This window comes from Mytilus edulis, chromosome 6 (assembly GCF_963676685.1).
Source record: "Mytilus edulis chromosome 6, xbMytEdul2.2, whole genome shotgun sequence".
Classification (NCBI taxonomy): Eukaryota; Metazoa; Mollusca; class Bivalvia; order Mytilida; family Mytilidae; genus Mytilus; species Mytilus edulis.
Window position 1 is genome coordinate 62,489,817 of NC_092349.1, and position 25,998 is coordinate 62,515,814.

General features: G+C 32.9%; 1 protein-coding gene and 2 long non-coding RNA genes across 3 annotated transcripts; 1 reads left to right on the forward strand and 2 right to left on the reverse strand.

Annotated features, from left to right (window-relative positions):
* Positions 1–3,794: 3,794 nt before the first annotated feature.
* Positions 3,795–9,496, reverse strand: LOC139528061 (glutamyl-tRNA(Gln) amidotransferase subunit C, mitochondrial-like). Its single transcript, XM_071323867.1, has 4 exons — positions 9,386–9,496; positions 7,525–7,745; positions 4,839–4,942; positions 3,795–4,045 (listed from the first exon to the last, which is right to left on the reverse strand). The coding sequence occupies exons 1-4, from the start codon at positions 9,458–9,460 to the stop codon at positions 3,987–3,989; spliced, it is 459 nt and encodes a 152-aa protein (XP_071179968.1). The 5' UTR covers positions 9,461–9,496; the 3' UTR covers positions 3,795–3,986.
* On the forward strand, positions 6,591–10,784 carry LOC139528062 (uncharacterized). Its single transcript, XR_011665513.1, has 2 exons — positions 6,591–6,926; positions 10,506–10,784. It is a non-coding gene; the product is annotated as an uncharacterized lncRNA (long non-coding RNA).
* An 8,294-nt stretch (positions 10,785–19,078) lies between these two features.
* LOC139528063 (uncharacterized) lies at positions 19,079–20,734 on the reverse strand. Its single transcript, XR_011665514.1, has 2 exons — positions 20,669–20,734; positions 19,079–19,611 (listed from the first exon to the last, which is right to left on the reverse strand). It is a non-coding gene; the product is annotated as an uncharacterized lncRNA (long non-coding RNA).
* Between the last annotated feature and the right edge of the window lie 5,264 nt (positions 20,735–25,998).

The following is a 25,998-nucleotide window of genomic DNA, read 5'->3' on the forward strand; positions in this document are numbered from 1 at the left end:
GATAATAATTAATATAAGTACATACTATGTAAATGTGCATATCGACAGATAATTAAAATTCATTTTTTTCTAGGAGTTATGCCCCTTTAAGGGAGTTCGCTTCTCTGTTTCAAAGTAATTAAATTTTCAAAACACTAGTTTCTATTGATAGGGAATCAATAAAGGAATCCAAAGAGCTGAAAAAATATATAGGTCACCGTGCTTGTTTTTGAGATATGAGCCATTGAAATTTTGGCGGGAAAATATTCTCTCTTGACTTTTCATAGCTATATCATTGACAATTGACGTTCTCAAAAACTGTTAAAAAGTAATTAAAATTTTATAAGGCTTTTGCAGATGACTTATCATTATACATGTAAAAGATTTTCAAAAGAAAAAATGGGGGTCACCGGGCATTTTTTTCCAAGGCATTCCAATGGATAAAATCAGAGGATTCCGAAAATCTGACAAAAAATCAAAAACATGACAAGCCAGCTTCCTTAACTGAGCCTAATAATACTACTGCAAGTTTGTCATTGCAACTTCTCTGAAACCACACAATTAAATTTCATGAAACTTTGTATATAATAAGGACATACTGTTTAAAAGTGCATATCAGCAGGAAATAACTTATTTGTTGACCTTTGCAAATGGAAAACCCAATTTTATGAAACTACACTATGCTTATTATCACAAAATACAGATCAATTTTAAATTTGGGTAGAACTACTGTTACCGTTCTAGAGTCTTGTCCCTTTACAAATGGAAAAATTGCTGAAATTTTCATTGCCAATCTCTTAATTTCAGTTTGCCAATTTCAATATAATTTATTATTACTTGTTACCTCAAACTCGGATACTGTATAAATTTGGAAAGCATCTGTTCTTGAGGAATGTCCCTTTATTCATTATATGCAAGTGGGGGCATCATCTGTGTCCCATGGACACATTCCCCATTATTTTGTTTGTCTAATGAAAGGGTTCATATGACCTTGACCCCACTTTTATGGTTCCATGGTATATGTTTAGTATATATATATCTATCTTTTGTCTGACCATTTTATTTTACATAATTTTTTTGATTAAATGTTTCTTGGATACAGTTGGTAATGGGTAAACTTTATTGTTTGTATAGAAGGTTTGCTTGGTGTGCATGTTTCTCTGACAGGGTTGTTTCAACCTTGGCCTCATCTTCTATGATTCATTGTCAACTGAGATTTTGGTGATTTATGAACTTATGCTGATGACTTATGTTATATTCTATTAATGCTTGCTTGACTAGACTAGAACCAGTGAAAAAGGGATTCTGAAAGATAATCATGAAAGGGGAGCCACTTATGTAGGCCAAGATCTCATCACTGACAGTTCACATACACACTTGCTTAATGGCAGCAGTGTGACAGATGAATTCTCAATGAAAACGAAGCAGCAATGTTGCTCAATTCATACTGGTATATTTGTTTACTGGTTGTATGCACCAAATCGTTTTTAAACGACTGCAAAAATTGAAAAAATTTTGGTCGTATATTGGTATCACATTGGCCTCGTAAGTAAATAGAAATCTATGAAATTTTGACACAAGGTTTATGACCACAAAAGAAAGGTTGAGAATGGTTTTGGGAGTTTTGGTTCTAACTGTTTAGGAATTAGGGGCCAAAAAAGGGCCCAAATAAGCATTATTCTTGGTTTTCGCACAACAATTTTAGTATAAGTAAATAGAAATCAATGAAATTTTAACACAAGGTTTATCAACACAAAAGGAAGGTTGGGATTGATTTTGGGAGTTGAGATCCCAACAGTTTAGGAATTGGGGGCCAAAAAGGGGTCCAAATAAGCATTTTTCTTGGTTTTCGCACCATAACTTTAGTATAAGTAAATAGAAATCAATGAAATTTAAACACAAGGTTTATGACCATAAGAAAGGTTGGGATTGATTTTGGGAGTTTTGGTCTCAACAGTGTAGGGTTAAGGGGCCCAAAGGGTCTAAAATTAAACTTTGTTTGATTTCATCCAAAATTGAATAATTGGGGTTCTTTGATATGTTGAATCTAAAAATGTACTTAGATTTTTGATTATTGGCCCAGTTTTCAAGTTGGTCCAAATCGGGGTCCACTTTGTTTGATTTCATCAAAAATTGAAAAATTGGGGTTCTTTCATATGCCAAATCTAACTGTGTATGTAGATTCTTAATTTTTGGTCCCGTTTTCAAATTGGTCTACATTAAAGTCCAAAGGGTCCAAAATTAAACTAAGTTTGATTTTAACAAAAATTGAATTCTTGGGCTTCTTTGATATGCTGAATCTAAACATGTACTTAGATTTTTGATTATGGGCCCAGTTTTCAAGTTGGTCCAAATCAGGATCCAAAATTATTATATTAAGTATTGTGCAATAGCAAGAAATTTTCAATTGCACAGAATATATCAATAGCAAGAAATCTTCAATTGCACAGTATTGTGCAATAGCAAGATATTTTCAATTGCACAGTATTGCGCAATAGCAAGAAATCATCAATTGCAGTATTGTGCAATAGCAAGTATTTTCAATTGCACAGTATTGCGCAATAGCAAGAAATATCTAATTGCACAATACTGCGCAATAGCAAGAAATATCTAATTGTACAATATTGCGCAATAGCAAGAAAGGAGTAGGTTCAGTAAGACCCCTTTTTGGCCCCAAAATATAGCAGTTTTACAAAATTGTTAAAATGTAAACCTTTAGTTATTTATTGGACAGTAGAATGCTTCTGCTACATAAATATGGGCTGTTTTTGACAATACAATGCTCATATATCGGGTACTAGCACCATTAAGTCATGCTAAATTACTGAAATCCTCATAATTCTAGCATTATAGTTAAATTTTAGACGGTTTTCGTGTAAAACGAAAGTGGCCGCATTTGTGTTCATCTTTAATATTGAAATGTTAGTTGTATTTTATGATAATACATAACATATATAAAGGTTGAGGATGAACACGGATGCGGCACTTTCATTTTTACCAAAAACCATCTGAAAAGTGACATTTTTCGGCATATTAGGTAGATTTTTCATATTTGAGCTTGAATCGGATCGTTTTTAATTACTAAATCTGTTAAAATCTTTCACATAAACTAATTATTTAAATAAAATAGACACTTAAGTGTTTAAAAAGTGGTCAAAATCTTTCGTCAGTTGAACCTGAAATTTGAGGCCAAAATCAGTTCTTACCGGACCTACTCCTTTTCAATTGGTAAAGATTGTTTTAATTTATCACTTGGTAGTAAAAGTGAATATACATTGTATATTGTATATAACAATGATTTAAGTTGATTCAACTACTATTCTGGACAAAGAAAGATAACTCCAATTGAAAATTTCTTGCGATTGCACAAAAGTGTGCAATTAGATATTTCTTGCTATTGCGCAATACTGTGCTATTGAAAATATTTGCTATTGCACAATACTTTTGTGGTCATAAACCTTGTGTCAAAATTTCATAGATTTCTATTTACTTAAACTAAAGTTATAGTGCGAAAACAAAGAAAATGCTTATTTGGGCCCTTTTTGGCCCCTAATTCCTAAAAATGTTGGGACCAAAACTCCCAAAATCAATCCCAACCTTCCTTTTGTGGTCATAAACCTTGTGTTAAAATTTCATAGATTTCTATTCACTTTTACTAAAGTCAGAATGCGAAAACTAAAAGTATTCGGACGACGATGAAGCAGACGACGACGCTAACGTGATACCCATATACGACCAAAAAATTTTCAATTTTTGCGGTCGTATAAAAAGTTTGCATGAATTCACTTTGGAAACTAAATGCAAAATTCATAAAATAATGTCATATATTTAATTATCAATTATGTTTTATGCAAATATGCAGTCCATGCATAACAAGATGAATATGAAATATGACACAGCAAGCTGGACAACATCAACATAGGATGGCAGACTTCATCAACTCTAAGCTGCACAGACACTGCATGTTACTGTTGACATTACGTCAGGTTTTATCATTTGTAGTCTTATCAGCTTCCATTTGAATTGCTTCCATAGTCTCTCTCTTTTGTCTTCAGTGGAATATTTCCTTAAATGGAGATCAAGAGTTATAATGACTTGAAATATTTGTTAACAGTTCTTTCATAGAAAGGTTTATACTTGTAATTGAACTTGTATTGTCTTTCATCATGCTGAATTCATCTAAATGTATTTGTACAGTACTATACAATTTAATATTTGCTAACAGAATTTTTTGTTAAATATCAGTAACATGTGACTTTCACTAAACTGATGACAGTCATTTGATGGATGTATGATTAATAACCAAAAGTCAGAAAAAGCTAGGTCATTTAAACTGCCTAAATTTGTGTTTGATAATCAAGAAAAAAAGTTAGGAAAGTCATTAAAAATTTTGGGTCCATCATGTCCATGTTTCCTTCAAAACTCTTGTGAGCTCAGCTGTTTCTGAATAACTGCATGATTGTACCATTTTATTTCTGGACAACTGTATTGAAAAAATAAGATTCTTCCATGATGCCTTTTTTTCTGTATGAATGAATCATTCCAGTTGATTTCTGAGTAATTTAATGTTTCAGGGTGATTTCTTAATCATTCCTCTGATTTATATGCCCTACTAAAGGGGATTATGTTTTACAGCCTGTGTTGTGTGTCTGATCATTCGTCTGTCTGTCCTTCTTCAGGTTAAAGTTTATGATGAAGTTGAAGTTTAATATGCACTATGATATGCTCTTTCTAATTTTAAAGCCAAATAAAGAGTTCTGACCCCCAATTTCATGGTCCACTGAACATAAGAAATAAAAGTGTGAGTGGAATATCTGTACTATGGACATATTCTTGTTAAAGATCTATGTTCATCATACCTGGTGGAGCAACAAAGTAATCCTCTATTGTTTTAACAGCATTACTTAGGACCTCTTGTTTACACTTCCCATCTGTAACTTTATCTTCTCTCAAATACAGCATCCTGTCGAACAGAAAATCATAATATATTTATGTAGATACCGGTATTTCTATTTACTAAAACAGCTAAAACTTCATGCCAAGTGATGAGAATAGTTCATTAGACCCTTGTGGTGAGATGACCTTAAAATAGCTAATTTCACTTTTTTAAATTGTTACATTCAGTCCTATAAATCTTCAAAGATTGGGAACCTGATAAATTAAATCTTAAATTTTGCAAGTATGTTCTTGGTGTCTCAAAAAATTGCACAAATATTGGAGTTATACCAGAGCTAGGTAGATTTCCGTTATATATTAACATAGTAATTCAAATGTTTATGTATTGGCACCGCCTTGAAACCTGGCCCACTGATCTCTTAAGTGATGCTTATATTGAAAGCTCCTCTGATAAAGCTGTGGCTAATCAATCGTGGTATGCAAACATAAAGTTTCTTAATGAAAAACGTTGGTTTAAATTTAGCACTTTGTAAAAAACTCAGTAAAAATAAATTCAAAATTTTACTTAGAAAATGTATCAAAACTGATTTTTTAACATATTGGAGCCATCAAAAAGACTTAATAAAAAAAAGATGATCACAGTAAATTGAGCAACTACTTAAAATTTAAACAGAATTTCACTTTTGAAGATGACTTCAATATTTAGAACAGAGATAAGAGAGTTATACTAACTAGATTTTGAATAAGCAATCATTGTCTCCGCATAGAGAGAGGCCGTTACGAATGAAAAATTGATGAACATGGAAAAAATATTACACTGCCAAGATCAGAGAGAACATGCCAGTTTTGTTCAATGAACTTGATTGAAGACGAAGAACATTTCTTATTTAAATGTACCCTTTATAATAAGGAAAGAAAAACCTTTCTGGATGAACTCTTCACAAAATACCCATATTTATCCCAAATATCCAATAGTAATCTACTTATTTGGTTCATGTCAAACGATAGCCTTGATTTTAACTCTAAATTATATGAATTGCTATCCTCATTTTACACATTGAGAAACTAAATATTTGCTTAACTGAAACTTATAAAACTTATTTATAGTGTTCACCAGTTCATTGTCACATTATACTTGAATTGTTTTTTTGTTTTTTTTCTGGGCAGTAAGAGTTATCCTTCGTTCCATATATACAATGTAGGCAACTGACTCTCCTCATAAAAAAAAATAAAAAAATACATTTGTGTCTGTATTTTTATCTGTATTTAATTTTTCATTTACATGTTGTACTGTTAAATCAATCATCCTTAATCAGAACGATAGTTGTATGTGTGAGTGTATGCGAGTGGGAGAGAAAGGCTTTTTATTTTTACTTAATGTGATTACATGCTTGTTATGAGCCCTATGATTAGGTATTAAAATATCTTTATCTTTATCTTATAAAGCACCGATTATTTATCTCTTGTGGGATGTGTTTCTTTCTTGACAAACCTTACTTGGGGACCTTATTTTCAATGGAAGGAAATATTTTCTATTCCTTTTTGAAAGAAAAAAGAAATTACATTTTCAAGAAAAATGGAATCAGAACAATTAATTTTTAAAGCAGCCTGTCCCAAAAGATGAATGTTTGGTCACCGTTGGTGCGTGCCTTCGTGACATTCACAGCTCCAGTCAGCACGGATATAACTTGTCACAATATTTGGTAATCCGTGAGTGAGTTAAAAAGACACTGAACATAATGTGATGATCACATCTCATTAAATTTGACAGTCAGTAAAAAAATAACCACAGAAGGCACAGATGTAAAGGAAAAGAATACCAGAAGTGTAATTAAAAATTAATAAAAAATGTAGCCACAAAAACCACAGAAAATGTATAAATATGTATTTTCATGTATATTTTTGTACATGTGTGGTCAAAAGTTACACAGGAAGTGTCTACCTTTTCATATGAATAAATTATGTATGTAGCAACGAGGCATACTAGGTTTGTAATGTAAAATTGGTGCAAATTGCAGTAAAAGGCAAAGTGTCATGTCATTATTTAAACAGTATGTATACTGACTTTATATATACATGTTTATTCAACATAAACTTTTAAAAAGTCTCTGTCAATCATATTAAGTATCAAGAGAAACATGTACATTTATGATATCTTTTTAGAATTATGGTTGATGACCCATCCAATATGGTAACCATTAGTTCTAAAATAGATACCTGACAAGAAAATTGTAATAAAAATTACAAGACACAAGATAACTTATTACTAATTTTATGCTTATACTTGAGCATATTTCAAAATAATGTTAAAAACAAAATTGATATGAATTACATTGTGTATTATCAACCACTAAAAGCAATAATTATCATGATTATATAAAGGTCCCAATTTTAGTGAATATTTATGACTATAATTTTGGAAGACGGTAGTTTAATACAAATTTTTTTTTTATGAATCACCATATACGGTAATATTTCCTAAGTTCTTTAGTCTTTTGACACTCAGATCTTAAGAGCTTCTGCTCATAATTGTTCCTTCTGAACTATTCTGGCACTCCAATCATGCTTCAATGATTCCCTATATAATCAACCAAATTTTTCACACGAAAGGGGGGGCCTGGGCCCATTCTAGCTCATTCTAAGATTTACCTGTCTTCTAATACAGATTCCATGGGTTCAATTCCATCTGTGTTAACCATATGTAATTTATTAGCTGATTCTATAGCTTTAGACAGTCTCTCAATTCCAGCCTGATTATTAAACTCAACCAAGGAAACCCTCTCTAAATGGTTTATCATCTCTTGGTCTATTTGTGGAACATTGGGAATTCTTGTGTGGTCCACCTCTTCCCATATTGGTGTCTTTGGGACCTGTAAATGAATAATAGCCCCTGGTGAAATATGAAGGTTAACATTTTTAAATATTAAAGAATGGAAATGGTAACAACAATAATTTGCAAGGAGTATAAGTTTTACAAAAAGTTTTTTCCAAACTTTTGCAACTATTCCAAAATTATAGTTTATATAACTTCATAAATATTCATTTCAGGTGAGAGAAAATAAGGTTGACTGCAATTCAGAGTTACAATTTTTGTAGTTATATGTATCATGTGTATCATTTACATTAAGTGATAATTTGAACACATAAAAAAAAACTTCTTTTTAGGAGCTATTCACTATTTCATGTTTTAGCAGGCAGAGCTGAAAATAATTTAGTAACAGAAAGAAAAGATTTATTTGAAAAATTGTTGAAGAATTAGAACAAAATTGATTATTCAGACAAACCCTTGCTTGCTTGCCCTCAAGTGGGCGCATTGTTGATCTTGATATGGAATGGTGACACGTCAGACTGACATTACTACAGCATGCATCCATCATGTAAAGATTTATTCAAAAACCTTAGTTATACTTTATATTAACACTGTTTAAATTTGCCTTATAATATTTTTTTAATGAAAGTCATGATCTCAGATTACATTTGGCATCCCCAAAAAACCCATGGTGGTTTGAGAGGATTTTTAGATGGGGTATGTGTTATGGGATTAAAGAATTTGTGAAATCTGTAAAAGTGGCGAAATTGAAAATGAACAGCACATGCTGCTACACTGCAGAGGTTACTCTAGTATTAGAGAGACTTTTGTATTAAAAATGTTCAAAATTACAGGAAAAAATATAACCACATTGTGCGATAAAAATAAAATAAATCTTAAACTTAATAATACATCTTATACGGCACTGAAATTATCTTCCTCTTTCGTAACAAATTGTAAACATGTTAAATGCAAGAAGTAATCTATTGCAATAGATTTTCATTGTACCATTTATTGTAAAAGAGTTTGTGCCAATAAAATATTGTCTATTGTCTTAATAATGGTATGAATGATGACTCTTGAGGTGGGAGAAGTGTGACATGACTGCTTCCCTTTATAGTATTGGTAGGAGATACTTAGTCAGTAGTAAGTAGTTAAGCTAAGGAATTACTTCTTTAGCTCAGTTGGTTAGAACACTGCCTTGTCGCACAGAGGGCCAAATTTTAGTCCCAGTGGAGCAAAGTAAATACTTGTGTATGTAGAATCAGATCAGTTTAGGGGTCCTTCGGCTGTTGTCTGCTCTATGGTTGGTGTGTTGTCTCTTTGACACATTTCCCATTTCCATTCTCAATTTTACATGTCTCTGGTTGAACAGGGACTTCCTATAAGAATTAGTATATGTATATAGAAAGTCCCTGGGTTGAATCATGCTATCTTCATTGATGATTTTTTTTTATTTAATGTTTGTTTTGTGTCTATATTATTATATTATCTGTTTATTCTTCCTGCCATGTTTGTTATCATTCTATCAAACCATGAAATGAATTATGCATTGTGCCCTAAAATAAATAACGTACTAGATTTTAACCTTTGTGAACATTTTACATTAACCATCTTGATTTTGTTATTTTACTACTTATTACAAGTTCAAATTAAGAATTAGAATAGAAAAGGATCAAATGACTGCATTACAATCCACACCTTGCTACAAAAGCAGTTCTTGTTTCGTGAAACTCTTTGAAAACACAGTCTGCAAGTGAGTTTTGTCAACAGCATGTTTGTTTTGGATTATTTCCCTTACTACCTATTTACACTTCCTGTTAAAAAAAAATGAACAGCATTGGCGAAGAATGCCAAGAACTAAAAGTTGCTTATGACAGTTGTTTTAACAAATGGTTTGCAGAACAATTTTTAAAGGGGAACACAAATGATCCATGTAAAGCATTGTTTGGTGTTTATCAAACTTGTGTGAAGGTAAAATGAACATAGAACGTAAAGTCTAAAGAACTTTTAATTTGTAAATACTGCATAAAATTACATCATTCTCATACTGTAATATGATTTCTTTCAAGAGACAATGAAAAAGAAAGTCGAACAATTAGGATTCAAAAGTACCAATAATTTGATCCATTCTGCTTTAATCCAAGACAAGATCATCATAATACATGAAATATTTGCCACTGGTTGTTATGGTGTCATCCTACTGCTAATCTGCTAACATTATTATACTGTTTTGTTTCATGATATTATTGATAATAGCTGGAATATGCCAACTATTAAGTATTTGGGACTAATAAAGTGGGTTTCAGGGTTTAAAAAAAGGGGGGGGGGGCAAAATAATAATAAAATAATGAGAAACTGTATGATTGCTAATGAGAAAACTGTCCAACAAAAAATGAAAGTGGATGAAAGCAATTATAGGTAAAGTATGGCCCTCAACAATGAGAAAAACCCATATCCTTTAAGTTAAGTCTGCTTTAAAAGGCCCGGACATAATATTATGAAACAATTCAATTGAGAAAACAGTGATGTACATGTTATGTAACAGCACAACAAAACAACAAACTATGTAAAATCAGTTGAAAAAGGGTTAACTCATCAGATAGATACAGAGAAAATATGGAACACAAAACAGAGAATTTTCAATAACTAGTTCTAAGGAATTACAAGTATATAGATGTGGGTTTTAAAAATGTCTATTGTTATATAGGTCCATAAACATTACACAAATGTATAAAGAATAGACTAGACCAATAATCATGATAATAATGAAGATTATAAATATCCCCAAATTAACACAATTAAGTTTATGTAATTTCAGAAAGCAATACTGGAGAAGAAACTTGATTTGGGAGAAATTGAAAAAGATGTGTTAGGAACAGACAGAGAGGAAAAGAAAACTTAAACATTTTCTGCTGTCCACTTACCAATGCTCACAACATTACAAGAACAGTGAAATAATGCAGCTGAAGGAAATCTATTGACTTTTTTATCAGTGTGAATGACCAATGACTGCTAGTGAACTTACATGACTTTTATGATTTGTTTTTTAAATATTTTTATTAAATTTTTATAAAAAAACAAAACCATGCAAACCATTTTTACAGTATTGTTATTTTTTTCAATGGTGGGGAAAGGGTTGATGTTTTAGCGGTTTTGAAAGTGATCAGGAATGAAATTCTTTCTTGTGTAAATTATCATAAGAGCATTGAGCAATACAATTCATGTACATACTAAACATTATGAATGAGGAGTTTAAAAAACATGTGATAAAAAAGTTTCTGATTACGCTGAAAGAAAAATTTATCAAACCAGGAAACTCAATATTTGAACCCTGTCAAACAACCACTACATATGGCCCAAGAACACAGTTATTTCGTAGTGCATTTTTTTTAGACAATAAATTCAAATAAAAAAATGGCACCTGCTCTCTCAAAAAGATTTTTACAGTGATGTGTACATTGGGACAAATAATATCAAAATTATAGAAACTTCTAACAGCTCTAACTCAAAATATTGACAATTCTGTGTTAAGGGGGACTTAAATTCAGTTTTGACAGCTTCAGATGTTCTAATTTTTTAACTGGACCAAATCACTACTTAATGATTCAGCACCCACATTTTTTTATGCCCCACCTACGATAGTAGAGGGGCATTATGTTTTCTGGTCTGTGCGGCCGTTCGTCCGTCCGTCTGTCCGTTCGTTCGTCCGTCTGTCCCGCTTCAGGTTAAAGTTTTTGGTCAAGGTAGTTTTTGATGAAGCTGAAGTCCAATCAACTTGAAACTTAGTACATATGTTCCTTATGATATGATCTTTCTAATTTTAAAGACAAATTAAACTTTTGACCCCTATTTCACGGTCCACTGAACATAGAAAATGAAAGTGCGAGTTTCAGGTTAAAGTTTTTGGTCAAGGTAGTTTTTGATGAAGTTGAAGTCCAATCAACTTGAAACTTAGTACAAATGTTCCCTATGATATGATCTTTCTAATTTTAATGCCTAATTATATTTTTTACCCATTTTCACGGTCCATTGAACATGGAAAATGATAGTGCGAGTGGGGCATCCATGTACTTTGGACACATTCTTGTTTAACATGTAATTTCATCCCCTTACTTAATCTTTCATGCATTAAATATCAAGAAATAAATTGGGAAAGTGTAAAACCAAAAAAATGCAAGTTATACACTTATAAACTAAGGACTATATTAGACAACGAAAACCAAAGGACAATAACTGTGTCCTTGGACCATATGTGTTAATTACATATCATTCTGTCGTGATCAAGTAGATAAATTTCTAAATTTCCGCTCATTCACAAACATTTATTTCTTACTTGTTCTTGTCCACTGAAATCATTAATCTGAATATTATTGAAGCAAGACCTTTGTTGCTGTTTCCTTAAGAAGTGTAGAAAGGAGGGATAGTCTCAGTGTTTAGGTGTATTTTTACTCACCTATGAAAAATGGTTGTTTAACTTGATACCTGCAGATGCATAAATTTACTTGTTTAAAAGTGATGAAAATAGCAGAGGCGGATTAAGGCCCTATCCCCCCTTTCTGTGAAAAATTTGATTGGTTATATAGGGAATCATTGAAGCATGACCTTAGCTGGCCCCTTATTAGGCAGTCAATGGGCCCCCACTTATGAAAATTTCGGAATCCACAACTGAATGGCATAGACTAAATGTCTAGATAGTATAAAAGTGCTATTTATTATTTTGATGTTGAGGTCACCATGTAAAGGGATAAGATCATGGTTCCTAAGAACAGTCTACAACTTGTGCAGAATTTTCGAAAGGGGGGGTGCTAACCCAGGGCACCCAGGGCAAAAGGGGGGGGGGGGGTGCAAAACATATGTCCCGATACAAATGCATTGATCGGCAAAAATATAGGGGGGGGGGTGCGCACCCCCGGAACCCCCCCCCCCCCCCCCCCCCCCCTGGATCCGCCACTGTCGGATCACAAAGTAAGTTTCTAAAAATAAATCTAAGCTTGCTTGCTTACAAATGTAATAAAGGTTCCTTACTTGTTAAAATGTTCTACTAGTCCTCACGGAAAATGCATGAAATATTTATCACTGGAATTGAGACAGCAATCGGTCAATTGTTATGAAAAACATATTTTGGAAGTTAAACAATTTTATTAAAACAAGAGGTACACCTGTCACCTGTGTATTTCCCCTGGATAAAATAAAGGGAGTATGATTGGGAAGACCCTCATATGAACAGGCAGTCATCATAAGTTGTTTTAAAATTTCTGTGTCATTTTGGGCCGTTTTCCACTTCACTATGATGGATGGCAAACTCATTCATTGCCTTATGTATGCTGATGACATTGTAATTTTATCTAACTCAGCTGAAGGACTACAAGAGAAATTAAATGAACTTCATAATTTTTGCAATGACTGGTGCTTAGATATAAATACTAAAAAAACTAAGGTGTTGATATTCAACAAGGCAGGCAGACATATCTCTCAAAAATTTATTTTCAACAAAGATGAGCTGGAGTGTGTATCTAATTATAAATATTTGGGTATCCAATTTAATGCATCATGTTCTTTTTCATATGCTCAGAATGATTTATACCAAAGAGCCTTAAAAGCATACTTCAAACTATGTAATGATTTTTTAGTGCATAATCCTACTGTTAAAAATGCAATTCATGTTTTTGACCATACAATAAAGCCTATACTTTTATATGGGTGTGAAATTTGGGGATATTTCAATCCCTTTACTGCACGTTTAAAAAAAGAAAACATAACAGTGGATACAATTTACTCAAGGATACTTTGTGAAAAACTTCATATTAAATTCTGCAAATATATTTTAGGCGTTAATAGAAAGAGTACAAACTTTGCAGTTTTGTCTGAATTAGGCCGTTTTCCACTTCACTATGATATAATAGTCAAACATGTTTTAGGATATTGGCATCGTTTAGAAAATATTGGCTCATCATTTCCCTTGTTAAAAGCTGCATATAATTGTTCTAAAAAGCTATTTGAAACAAAAAAACCCTCTTGGTATGGATCAATTAATATTTTAAGGGAAAAAATGTCGGGCATAGAAAAACATATTCTTGAAAAATACTCAACATTTAAACTACACTGTGGTCAGATAGTTAAGGGATACTATACTGCATTGTGGAAAAAACAGCTAGACAAACATAAAGATGGTAAACTACGAACTTATGTAACATTCAAGTGCAACTATGGTTTTGAAAATTATTTGTCAATAATTCGACATTTTGAGCAAAGGAAATGTATTACTAGATTAAGAATATCTGCTCACAAATTGCAAATTGAATCTGGTAGATACCAGGGTACTCTTCGACAAAACCGAATTTGTCTCAGGTGCACCTCAGGTGAGGTTGAGGATGAAGTTCATTTTTTATTTAAATGTGACACTCATTTATTAAAAAGAGAGGAAATGATGCAAAATATATTAAAATCATGTCCAAACTTTCAAAATTTGAATATTGATAACAAATTAATTTGGATAATGAATAATGAGGATCCTAATGTACTATTTGCATTTTACAAATATATAGAAGATACTTAAGAATTAAAGTACAACTTAATCTGCAATAACTAATTCATTATAACTCTTTAATATGAATTTGGATACCCTGTTAAGCCTGCACAGATCATAAGAAGAATTTCAAATTCTTTGGCACCGTCCCTTGATGATCTTTGCTGGCTGGACACAGAATCTATAATCTTAGAAATATGTTTTAAAAATATATTTTCAATAATTAAGGAGCTTGACTCATCTGCATTAAGTACAAGTAGGGACTCCCCTTTAAGCACCGACTCTTGGTGCTTTCTGCAGATAAGTCATATTAAATATCCTTTATTAAATAAACTTTGTTATTTGCAGTATACCTCATAGTCAAATGTGGGAGTGCTTAATTGCTTTGTTTTTTACTGGGTTCTTTTTGTATTTTTATATATTGACATTTCTCCGCACAAACTACTAATGCCTCATGTTTGTCTTCTCAAAGTGAAGATACACTTACCGGGTGCACTTGAGTCATTTTCAACATAGTATTCATTGAATAATAATACATTGCTACTATTTCGTTGAGTGTATTTTCTGTGTTATATTATTTTATTTTATTATTTTTATAACACTTGTTACATATCTTTACTGTGTGTGTATTGCATATGTTATTGTTTATAATAATATTGTCTGTATCATATGCCCTCCTGGGGCCCTAATTTGGTAAATAAAAATATTCTATTCTATTCTATTCTTTGTGGAGAGTTGTCTCATTGGCAACCATACCACATCTTTTTTTTTTTATATCATAGACAAACTGTCGAAAAAGCGAGATAAACGCGATTCCATTGTTAGATATGTGTATCAAAACTAAACTCAGTGGTTGTCGTTGCCAATTCATAAATTTTATACATTCACGATCACATGTTAGTTTGCGTTTTTTGTCTTGACTGGAAAAAAAATGCATCAAATATTTTCCGCTGGACGATAAGCAACGGAAGATCAATCATAATTTGGTGTGAGTAAGTTGTTAATGGTTGTAATTAGGAAATAATAAATGTAAATCCATGATAAACAAAATGACGATGTGTCCCTTTAGGTGTTGTCAGCTGAACCAAAGTATTTACAGTTGAAATTAAATTGACCAAAAATGCTATAGTATTGGAAACGAAAGGTTAATGTTTTGTTTCTGTTGTAATTTTGGTGGCCGAGCAAAAAGAAAATTAAAAAAAAATTCTAAAAATTCTATCGAAAGTGCAACTATCAAATGTATTTCAAATACAAGTATTTTGTTTGTTTATCTCCAGTCCTATTGACCTTTATAATTAGGTTAAATATGGAAGTATTATATTTCTTTTACTTCCATGGGTTAAACAAAACCGACATCAACAACGTAAGATGAATTTATATTTTCATTTATTCTAATCTTTCATGTATGTTATGATCATACATACTATTCCCTACAATATCCACAAAGCAATAGCAAGGAAAATTGTCCACATCTATTTCAACTTTACTGAGATGCAAAAATCCTAGCTTAGCAGTTTTGATAAAGGATTTAGAATTATTAAGTTAAGTAACCAAATGAGATGCAATCTTCATCTAGATATATTATGCAGATGCATTTTGAAAAAGGGATGTGCCAATTGAGGCAACCGTAGTTTAAGAATGTAAAAAAAATCGGCTTTGAATAAACCAAATAGATGGGTACAATGTAGCTCAACCCCCCCCCCCCCCCCCCCCCCCCCCTTTCCATTTTAACCCGCATCTGTTATATACTATAGAAGTATTGAACTATCTTTACGTGCATATAAACTCTTATCACACATCATTTGTTTTTGATTCATATTGTTGGCAAGGTTATACTATCAATCATTAACACTATGTGTAAAACTATTTTATTTATTTATATCTTGTTTATGTTAAGGAATGTGATTGATTCAGCCATCACTTTATCATACATCCACAGCTTCTGATTGTTAATCAAATGTTTCTGCCTATCCTTCAGGCTGGAATGGTTTGTCACAAAGCCAAATGAACTCTACTTGCTATGTCCACTGGCGGATTAACGTGACATTGATATAACAAGAAAGGTGTCTTGTCCTTTATACTTTCTCTATATAATTTGTTCTGGGCGTTTTTTTTCTTATAAAGTTGTTTATCTATTTTTCAGAGTTAAGATTTTAGCAAATATTAAAGTGTAGGACGAATGTGCCTTGTGTTTAATTTTAGTAAACGATAGTATTTTATTCATGTGTGGTGTCTGCTATTTGGTCGAGCTGCTGTCTTTTTGACAATTCTCCATTTCCATTCTCAATTTAATTGTTAATTGTACTTATTGTACCAATATTTTATAGTTGCATACCCTGTCTTGAGTGTATTCTCCCTTATGTTCAACTGATCACATTATAAAAAAGACTATATATAGCAGAGTTGAATAAAAAATTTATTTTTTTCATAAACCCACGATGCTTTTTGAAAATTCTTGTCGTTGAGTTGCTGTCTCATTGAAGTATACTCCATATCTCCTTTTATTTATGCATATATAATGTGATTATGAGCAATACAGTTTCTGTCTATCCTCTATACGGGCGGATTAACGTGACATTGATATAACAAGAAAGGTGTCACGTCCTTTATATTTTCTGTATGTGATTTGTTGTAGACTTTTTTTTTTATAAAGATGTAAATCTACTTCAGAGCTCAGACTTTCGTCGATATTAGAGTGTAGGATGGATGTTTAGAGTGTAGGATGGATGTTTCTTGTGTTTGCTTTCAGTAAACGATAGTATTTTATTCGTTTTTGTTTGTTTGTTAATTGTACCTATAAACCAGTATTTTTATAGTAACGTACTTTATTTCAAGTGTATTCTGCCTTATGTTGGTATTCTATATATACTGGTCGATATTAAAAAGACAAAGAGTTTAGATCTAAACAAAACCAAAACACATTTCTTAACCCGCGATGCTTTTTTGAAATTTTGTGTCGTAACTCGTTGGATTGCTGTCTCATAGCCTTTTCAATATTACATGTATTACACATGCAAGGGTTTTCGATATCCCAAACTAGTCAAAATACTTACTAAATTTTATCATCGGTACAAGGACACCATTCGTAAATACAAATCAACATGCAATCTTATACGTTCAGGTCTTTCATGGTAATATTCATTACAAAGCACAAAAATATCGGCAACCACCTCAAAATCTATAAAATAACCAAACCTTTAAATAGATTATTGAGAAGGGATATCGTTACGATACTGTCGTCAAGTCATTCAGGATTGCATATTTTGGTAATAATATTAATTCGCTCATAGGGTCTTTGCGTCGGAAATAAACACATTTATTCTAAACCCAGTTGTTGGCATGATACTGGCAATGTTCTCAGTCTCATATATTTCATGATGGTATGATCAGGTAGATTGGTATTACATCTATGGTATGATATACTAAACCTCTTATCATATGGGAGGGATTGTTGTTTCTTTTGTTACCAATATATATATTCTGACATCGGACTCGGACTTCTTTTAAACTGAGTTTTATTGTGCATTTTGCTGTGTTTCTTTATTCTACATTGGCTGGAGGTATAGGGGAAGGTTGAAATCTCACAAAACTTGTTTAACCTCGACGCATTTTTGCGCCTGTCCCAAGTCAGGAGCCTCTGGTTTTTGTAAGTCTTGTATATTTTTTTTAATTTTAGTTCATTTATATGTTTTAGAATTTAGTAAGGCGTCCAGAGTGCACTATTACACATTTTTATTAAGGGACCGGCTGCGTGATTTTCTCGTTGCGTTGAAGACCCATTGGTGGCCTTCGTCTGTTATATCATCTGCTCTTCGGTCATGCAGGTTGTTGTCTCTTTGACATATTCACCATTTCCATTCTCAATTTTATAAATGATATATAAGCTATACAGTTCAGTCTGCATATATTAGAACACATACATAGAATCGATTGTTTTATGATACACGAATCCGTCACTGAGACAGAGTCCTAATATAAGGCCCCGAACCCAACTAAATAAATCAGTGCTCTCGGTGGTACAAAGTATACCAAAATATGTGACTAAATCCTGTTTACTAAACAACATTTCAGTTGTATGCCTTCGTGTTCCCTAGTCTTTTAGTTTTCTCTATGTTGTGTTTTGTGTACTTTATTTGTCCGTTTGTCTTTTTTTCCATGGCGTCGTCACGGTTTATTTTCAATTACTAGTAATGAGTTTGAATGTCCCTCAGGTATCTTTCGTCCCTCTTGAAATACAAGTCTTAAAAACAACACTAGGAACTGAAGCTATATATTATTGCTTGTAATTGTTTGGTTGTTGTAGGTTGCTGTATATATCATATTTGTTTTTTGCTTATTGTTTTGTATGTAAATCGGGCAGTTTCTTTTCTCATTTGTATTGTTTTATATTAAGAGGCCTTCTGCAGTTTACCGTGCGGTATGCTCATTGTTGACTTTTTACGCTAGCAAAGGGTTACGATCCAGTCTCAACACCTCATAATCAGAACCCTTGGCTAGTGTAGATGTACAATGACCCTAAATTTGTTATGACTTCAACACTTTGTCTCTGGTGGACACTTGTCTCATTGACAATCACACCATATCTTCTTATTTCTGTATTAAGACATGACTCACGGTATGGTTTGTATACATTACATTAAAAATTAATAACAGAATCCTAACAGGTACCCCGTGTTCTATAGATTGTAGGTATATGACAGCGGGGGACCACTGACTGCCTAAGAAGGGGCCCGCTTCAGTCATGCTTCAAGAATTCCCTAAATATCAACCACAAAAGAGGGGGGGGGGGGGGGGGGGGGCTAAATCATCTCTGAATGACACCAGCGGCATCTTTCACTTTGATATCAAATATAAGGAAAGAAAAATATACTAACAATGTTTTATTATAAACTCGTTAGCCATGTAACAAAACAAGGTATAACAATAATAAATAGGTAACAATATGTTCATCTAAAATGTTCACATCATAAATTCACAGGCAATAATTTACCGCAATCGGCAATCACGTAGGTTAATATAACGCTGGCAGTGTTCATTTCGTTCCTCTGGACCCGATGCGCGATATACGTCTGTCCTATATAAAGATTACTGTGACTAGTACTTTATAGTTTGGTTTACATTTCTAACCGGATTTGAAGAGCAGGATGGCGACTTGTCCCAAGTAGAAATAGATGAAGTGCTTGGTCTCGTGTGTTACGTAGCTTCCAAAGTTACGTCCAACGATACAATGCCATGTTGGGTTGTATTTTTTGTCGAACTCTTTCTTGATGTATGCTGCAATATCTTTCTCGATGTTGTATTTCTCCAGAGCTTGTGTTGCACAGTCAACAGCATCCTGCTGCATGTCTTCTGACATGTCAGCATTCTTGATTACAGCTTTTCTTTCAGACATCTTAACCTGAAAAATATTTTAAAGAAATTATAAAAACGGTGAATGGAATACTAGTATTGTATTACATTTATATATTTAGACATTTAATTACGTAATTGATGTAATAAATTGCATATTATTATATCACAAGCCCTTACTCGGCAAGTTGATTGTGACTAACATCTATTGGTCCAAGGTTTTAAACCATTTAATCATAAATCTATAAATTATTAAACGAGTACGGATTTCATGTTCTAATTTTCTATACAGGATTCCTGATAAGCGGAAAATTAAAATGAATTACGAACTCAATTTAACTGTTGTCAAATCTAGCAGTTTCCTTTAATAGTTAATATCTACCGAGTTTTTGGGAACCATTCTAAGAAGAATATTATACTCTACATGAAACGTCGCTATGATAGTACAACAACAAAAACAGCTGCAATATACGCATTACTATGTGCACTAATTGGAGGTTTTGATTGAGGTTATGCGATCGTAATAAACCACAGGCACTAGACGTTCTGTCAATAGTATAAAAAAATATTGGCAATGGGAAGAAAAGAGTGTCCATATATATATGTCTAGTGCCTGTGAATAAACAAACAATAATAAACAATGTTTACATGCTATTTGCATATCACGAAACATTTGTTCGTATCTAAATTTTCTTATTAAACATGTAAACCTTAATTAATACCAGAGATCTTTTACCAGAACCTTATTTTAATTATTTCATAGAAGTAAAAATGGAGGAAACAATTTCCAGTTAGGTTCAGCAGTAAAAGATATCATGAAACAAAATAAACTTTGAACAACCAAAAAGTATTTGAAAAAAAATTGACATGATAACTGAATTTAATGATGAAACATTAACAAGGGTCAACAAGCGTATTAAACCATTCAAGCAAAAATCAATCATTCTGATGAAGAGCGGACGTCTTAGAAATGACCCATCACTCAATATGAAGCGCGGACGTCTTTGAAAACACCATTGATTAAAACTATAACATACAGTGATAATAATGTAATGCTACATAACTTAAAATAAAAAAAGTTAAAGGTAAAAATTAACAATACTTACAAGTAGTTTCTCTTAAGTCGTCAGGACGGTCTACAGTCAAAAATATCTTTCAATTGCTGAAGCTTTCATGGATACGCAAAGATTTTACTTATGTTAGTAACCAATGCGTGCATTTCACTGGTCACCGTGTAATAGCTCTCTAGTTTAGTTTATCAACCCATAATTCCACCAACAGGAAATGTACAGTCTAATATCAGATCACTATCGGTATAACTAATAGATTGCGGCATTTACTGAACACATTCGCACAAGTCATAGCTTTTCTAAAAAGCTAACCGTCTTTATCTGATAAAAGTGGAAATGTTTTATAATAGCCTTGTATATCAACTAAAGTGAACTTATTAAAGGCTTATAGGGCTAATTACAGTCTTTCCGATTGAATTTTCCTCGGAGTTCCGGGTTTTTGTTTTTTTATACATTTTTTTTTAGATTTAGAGGAATGTATTAACACTGGATATGGAGGGGTGATGTCTTCACTATCTGCGATAATTTTGCAACTTTTTTTTTTTTTTTTTTTTTTTTTTTATTTAATCATTTTTTGTGATACTAGTAGGTGAATTAAGTTTTCTACAGTAATCTTCAAAGACAAGGAAAACACATTTAAAGATTTTTAAAAATTCTTTATTCTCATAAATGGATTTACTTTTTAAGTCAACATTACTCCTTTACGCTGCTAGCAGCAATCGCAGGCAAGACACAGGGTTTCACAGACCGCTTTATGATTTTTTTTGCTATTAAGATATTTGTGTACATGACTTGTATTCACAACTATGCTATATATTATATAGGCATGAAATAGAAGATGCGACACGGGCGTAGGAGTAAATCTTTCTATAGATTTCAGGAGAAAATTTGTGTAATTTTTAATAACTAAATACATAAATAAACTAAATGTACATGCATATACATGTGTTTCACTATTCATATTGTTGCAGTTCTAGCATGCAGTGTATGTTCTTTAGGTTTGTTTTTATGTTATGATATCATATTGACCATTTTCAATATCCAGTCGCAGACAATATAGATTGATATATTAATTTGTGCTATTTCGTGTCTGTCGGTTTTTGTGTATGACGTGCCTGCAGAGAACCAGCTATCTTCGGTAGGAAAACTGAAAATCCTAGTCAAATAAGACCGGATTCGAGATCAACTGATACGTGTGGGTTTCGAACTTACAAACTTACAACCTCAGATTTCCCGAAAATATATTGAATACCATGCTATAGTCCTATCACTAAGATGACCCCCCTTAAGATAGGCAACTAGCTAAGCATTTTATAAAAAAGTGTACGCGAAATAAAAACAGCATACTATAATATAAGTTTGTCCCGTCCCTTTTTAGCTCACCTGGCCCGAAGGGCCAAGTGAGCTTTTCTCATCACTTGGCGTCCGGCGTCCGTCGTCCGGCGTCCGTCGTCCGGCGTCCGTCGTCCGGCGTCCGTCGTCCGGCGTCGTCCGTCGTCCGTCGTCCGTCGTCGTTAACTTTTACAAAAATCTTCTCCTCTGAAACTACTGGGCCAAATTTAACCAAACTTGGCCACAATCATCATTGGGGTATCTAGTTTAAAAAATGTGTTCGGTTACCCGGCCAACCAACCAAGATGGCCGCCATGGCTAAAAATAGAACATAGGGGTCAAATGCAGTTTTTGGCTTATAACTCTGAAACCGAAGCATTTAGAGCAAATCTGACATGGGGTTAAATTGTTTATTAAGTCAAGATCTATCTGCCCTGAAATTTTCAGACGAATCGGACAACCGGTTGTTGGGTTGCTGCCCCTGAATTGGCAATTTTAAGGAAATATTGCCGTTATATGGTTATTATCTTGAATATTATTATAGATAGAGATAAACTGTAAACAGCAATAATGTTCAGCAAAGTAAGATCTACAAATAAGTCAACATGACCGAAATGGTCAGTTGACCCATATAGGAGTTATTGACCTTTATAGTCAATTTTTAACCATTTTTCGTAAATCTTAGTAATCTTTTACAAAAATTTTCTCCTCTGAAACCACTGGGCCAAATTTATCCAAACTTGGCCACAATTATCTTTGGGGTATCTAGTTTAAAAAAATGTGTCTAGGGACCCGGCCAACCAACCAAGATGACCGCCATGGCTAAAAATAGAACATAGGGATAAAATGCAGTTTTTGGCTTATAACTTAAAAACCAAAGCATTAAGAGCAAATCTGACATTAGAAAATTGTTTATCAGGTCAAGATCTATCTACCCTGAAATTTTCAGATGAATCTGACAACCTGTTGTTGGGTTGCTGCCCCTGAATTGGTAATTTTAAGGAAATTTTACTGTTTTTGGTTATTATCTTGAAAATTATTAAAGATAGAAATAAACTGTAAACAGCAATAATGTTCAACAAAGTAAGATTTACAAATAAGTCAACATGACTGAAATGGTCAGTTGACCCATATAGGAGTTATTGCCCTTTATAGTCAATTTTTAACCATTTTTCGTAAATCTTAGTAATCTTTTACAAAAATCTTCTCCTCTGAAACTACTGGGCCAAATTAATCCAAACTTATCCACAATCATCTTTTGGGTATCTAGTTTAAAAAATGTGTCCGATGACCCGGCCATCCAACCAAGATTGCCGCCATGGCTAAAAATAGAAGATAGGGGTAAAATGCAGTTTTTGGCTTATAACTCAAAAACCAAAGCCTTTAGAGCAAATCTGACAGGGGGATAAATTGTTTATCAGGTCAAGATCTATCTGCCCTGAAATTTTCAGATAAATCGGACAACCCGTTGTTGGGTTCCTGCCCCTGAATTGGTAATTTTAAGGAAATTTTACTGTTTTTGGTTATTATCTTGAAAATTATTATAGATAGAAATAAACTGTAAACAGCAATAATGTTCAGCAAAGTAAGATTTACAAATAAGTCAACATGACCTAAATGGTCAATTGACCCCCTAAGGAGTTATTGTCCTTTATAGTCAATTTTCAACAATTTTTATAAAATTTGTAAATTTTTACTAACATTTTCCACTGAAACTACTGGGCCAACTTCATTATAGATAGAGCTAATTGTAAGCTGCAAGGATGTTCAGTAAAGTAAGATGTACAAACACATCACCATCACCAAAATACAATTTTGTCATGAATCCATCTGCTTCCTTTGTTTAATAGTCACATAGACCAAGGTGAGCGACACAGGCTCTTTAGAGCCTCTAGTTTCTTAAAAAAATCAACCAATAAAAATCAAATCATGTTTACACAAAAAACACGGCAAACGAACAACGAAAAACAAATATGATAAAGACTAACGATAACCACTAATATACATCGACTTTGGACAGACACATACAGAAAATGGATTATACAGTTTAGGAAGTGCTTAACCCTACCCGTGCATGGGATGGCTATGTATCGTCAGCGCAACGATAAAACAGTACATGTGTGTTGAAAGGATACTGTGTGGACCAAGCATATACCTTGCTGGAAGCCCTTCATTCTAAAATATGGGCACGGTCATCTCTTTAACAACCCTAAACATGGGTCCCTTTAAAGTGCGAAACGGAACTGAAACGAAATGAAACAGCGAAACGAAACATGTAAATTGAAATCTTATTCAGGTTTATGTTATTTTTATTAGATTATCCTGACTTTTATTACATACATCGTCATTCTTCCTTTATTGTTGCTGCTAAATTGCTCACCCAGCCTTTTGTTTTACTGAAAACTCCTGTTCTGCCTTTTTTCAAATTTTATATCCTAGCCAAACCCCTAAAAATCAAATGGTAGCTCCTTAATTTGTTCTAACCCTATTGTGCATGTAAACATCGCAGCCAGACATTATAAACAACCAACCCATCTTTGTTGTGTAATTTTGCTTCTCGGGTAGATTACTCTGACGTCCAACGGCTGTTTTACCAGACATGGGACCCTAGCTTGTCTGGTAAAACAGCTGTTGGACGTCAGAGTACTCTCGGACTAGGGTATAATTCAATCATCTTTATCAACCCAATATCATATCAATGTAGTCTGACCGAGTTTAGTCCAGTTTGCCAGACTTTTTTTGATTTTTTTTCTTCAAACGGACAACAAAACCAAGTGTTGACAATAGCTTATTAAGATTTTGAATCAAACACTGCCTCCGAGGCACTAAAAAGCATGTGCACATCTTTGATGGCCATTAGACTTTTTTTTCTAAATCAGAAACCTGTCCCAATAGTTCCATGCAAGCGATGGTCTTTGAAAAGACTGAAGATGCACGATTTGTTGTATTAGTTGTTAGTGGCCTTGAACTAGCTGTCAGTTACTGCGAGTACTATAAGATCAGTCGTTTTGTTGCTGGGATATAAAAGTACCCGGTCAGGGGCATAACTAGAAGGAAACGATGTGGAAGCAACTACTGCCGAGCGGAGCGAGGCGAAAAAAAATTGGGACCCTATTTGCCTCGGCATATTTTCAACGATATCGAAGGGATCTGATAATTCTAATGTCGATTGGTACATCTTATTCCAAACTGATGAACTGTTCACTGTAAAATGTGCTCCAAAACTACATATCTTAGGTCCGTGTAACACTTATCAATTCAAAGTTTTAAAAAGTTTTGAAATTTTTGATTTTTGGAATTTTGATCAAAGTTTTAAAATATCAAAATTTCAAATTGTGTTAAAGTTTTGAAATTTTGAAATTTTAACCAAATTATTAAAATATCAAAATTCTAAATATCGTTTATAAATTTGATATTTTAGAAACTTGATCAAACTTTTAAAATACTAAACCTAAAGTGCAATTTTGATTATTTCACTTTTTGAAAGTTTAATTTTTTAAATGTTTGCTTAAAATATCAAAAATATTAAGGGGCGACAAGAGGGGTACCTGTAATCACTGATGTAAACACGGCTCTGATAAGAACTATTCTTAGTTATAAATAAATAGCATGAAATATATCAAATCATTCATAATAACAAAATAAATAATGAAAAGAAAAAGTCGTTTTTTTTTATGAAACATATTAGACATCACATGGGATAACAGTATCCTGAAATTTTAAGGTTGTGCATCTATCAAAAAAAAATATAATTAAACCTATTTAAACCGGAATCAACTACGTTGATTTAAATCTCTTATATAAGGTTAGCGTTTGAGATAAATAATTCAAATCTATTTTGTGTTCCCAGTGCCCAACATTTAGAAGTATCAGTGAAAAATTACCAACTCGCAGTAAACCATATAGTATTATTCGCCTTTTTGACGTTCCTGATGAAGGTAGATCCAGAAAAAGCGCCTCGGTGGGCTGGCATACAACTTAAAACGTTTTCCTTTCTTGTTTATCGATTGCATGATGATAATATATTGCCTTTT

Coding starts and splice junctions, on each gene's coding strand:
- LOC139528061 (XM_071323867.1), bottom strand. CDS start 9,460: ATGCTGTTGACAAAACTCACTTGCAGACTGTGTTTTCAAAGAGTTTCA. Junction 4,943..7,524: donor GAATCTGTATTAGAAGACAG/GTAAATCTTAGA, acceptor TCTGTTCGACAG/GATGCTGTATTTGAGAGAAG. Junction 4,046..4,838: donor TTACTTTGTTGCTCCACCAG/GTATGATGAACA, acceptor TCTCCATTTAAG/GAAATATTCCACTGAAGACA.